General features: G+C 51.5%; 1 protein-coding gene and 1 long non-coding RNA gene across 10 annotated transcripts in view; one reads left to right on the top strand and one right to left on the bottom strand.

Moving 5' to 3' along the window:
- LOC107653153 (uncharacterized) overlaps positions 1 to 81 on the top strand; it is a 16,766-nt gene extending 16,685 nt beyond the window's left edge. Inside the window, exon 3 of the long non-coding RNA XR_001630191.1 lies at positions 8 to 81. This is a non-coding gene — a long non-coding RNA (uncharacterized LOC107653153). The remainder of the gene's footprint in view (positions 1 to 7) is intronic.
- The window catches only part of LOC107653142 (band 4.1-like protein 2), a 96,179-nt gene that overhangs the window by 8,709 nt on the left and 85,588 nt on the right, over positions 1 to 1,882 (bottom strand). Inside the window, exon 14 of one of the 9 annotated variants that reach the window (XM_016439786.1) lies at positions 27 to 810. The exons of the other annotated variants lie outside the window; for them this stretch is intronic. Coding sequence (XP_016295272.1) covers positions 229 to 810 — 582 coding nt within the window. The 3' untranslated portion in view covers positions 27 to 228. Of the gene's footprint in view, positions 1 to 26; positions 811 to 1,882 lie in introns of those variants that run through there. 9 annotated transcript variants of the gene reach the window in all.

The following is a 1,882-nucleotide window of genomic DNA, read 5'->3' as shown; positions in this document are numbered from 1 at the left end:
GAAAGAGTTTTTTTCAGTCAGGATGTGGACTATGAATAGGGTCCCACTGGAATGTTGCCGATTTAAACAGCTAGAATCAGATCGCAGCGACTAATCTGCATTTCACACTGAAAATCTGGCATTGGAAGGGAAGAGCTAAAGTGAAAGGCAAACAGCAACAAAATGCACACAGTAGTGTTTAGGAGGCAGGCAGACATGGAGACAGGAACGGGGAGGTCAGGGGTCATTTTAGGCGGCGGGGTCACACTGCATTTCCTCTGGAGAGCTCGCCTCAGCCGTGACCTCTGCTGACCTGAAGCGCGCGAGTGCTTTCGGCTCCAGGTAGCACAGGGACAGGGCCAGAGGCAGCGCCAGCAGCAGAGACAGCGCCACCGACTGGCAGGCGGAGAGGAAGACGGCGAAGATGAGCAGGAAAGAGGGCAGGAGGGAAGGGGAGGAGAGGGGCAGACTGATGCAGCCGTCCTCGTCCAGCAGCGAGGGCAGATGCAGACCCTTACAGAAGCTGAGCATGGCCAGACCCAGCCGGGGCAGGGCGGAGCGGGGCGCTGAGGAGGCCTGCGGCTCTTCAGACCCTGGGACACACTCCGCGGGCGAGGACGACGGAGCGGACAAACCCTCGCCACTGCCAGCTGAGCAGCTGCTGGAGTCTTGGGCCTGCCAGCTCAGAGGCTCAGAGTCAGGCTCGAGGTGGAGGTCGGGCTCGTCCTCGGAGATGTCAGACAACACATCCAGCTCAGAGATGGTGTCGAGGGTCGGCAGGAGGGAGGAGAGGGTGGAGGAGGACGGGGAGAATGGGAACATGAAGAGAGACTGTGTGGGTGCAACGACAGAATGCAACGGAAGAGGAATGTGCATGGCAAAAAGACATGGTGGAGTGCGTGGGGAAAGAGAAAGGGAGAGAGAAACACAACATTAGTCAGTGAGCCGAGTCAAGGTCGGGGTGTGAGGGATGACACATTAGGAAAGACTGATATTTAGGGGTGTGCTAGTGTGTGTGTGCGTGAGGGTGGGCAAGCATTAGACCAGTGTTTCTCAACTGGTGGGTCGCAGAGTGTACGGCCAAAGAAACGGCATCAACAACAAAAAACGAAATTCTGAATGTTTTTCTGATGAGAGACTTTTATTTTAAAAGACGTGCATGAAAGCTGTTGACACTTCTGTCTAGGGTTGGGTATCGAAAACCGGTTCCATTTTAGAACCAGTTCCAAATTTCCAAGAACAAATGATTCCTGCATTCGCATTTAAAAAAACTATGAAATAATGAATCTGACCAAGACATCGTCATGCTGACTTAACTCATTAACTCATTTCCTATTCAAGCAGTGTTGCCAGGTCTGCAGTTTTCCCACGGAATTGGGCTACTTTAACACTGTTACCGTGGGTTGTTTTTCATGTCCGCGGTTTGAAGCGACCCCAATAACGTGGTATTTAGCCCCTGGAATGTGAATTTTAGCAATTGGCCGGGTTTTGTTGTGAAAACCTGGCAACTCTGTATTTAAAGACTCTGTGGTGTAGTCAATAGGCTACTAACTACAAAGTCATAAGTTCACACCCCGGGGAAAAGGGTGAGACATAAACTACCACCATTATGACCTCGACCCACTAAACCCAAGTTTACTCAAGGGTAAGTTTGGGTATCGAAAACCGGTTCCAAATTTCCAAGAACCGGGTATTCGATAAGACGCGTGCATTTCGATTCTGCTTACCGATTCCTGCGTTCTCATTTTAATGTGATTAAAAACGATTTAAGTGCAGGAACGGAAAGAACTTGCGCCCTGTTTGCGTGAAGCGCACACGAAGCGCAAGCGCGAGCACAGAGCACAGAGAACAGAGGTCGTGGTACGGGTTCCCGGTTTGTGTCCGTTCTCGAACCGCTCCGTTC

Source organism: Sinocyclocheilus anshuiensis, unplaced genomic scaffold, assembly GCF_001515605.1.
Source record: "Sinocyclocheilus anshuiensis isolate Anshui unplaced genomic scaffold, SAMN03320099.WGS_v1.1 scaffold1518, whole genome shotgun sequence".
NCBI classification, from domain to species: domain Eukaryota; kingdom Metazoa; phylum Chordata; class Actinopteri; order Cypriniformes; family Cyprinidae; genus Sinocyclocheilus; species Sinocyclocheilus anshuiensis.
This window is presented reverse-complemented; position numbering and strand designations above follow the sequence as displayed.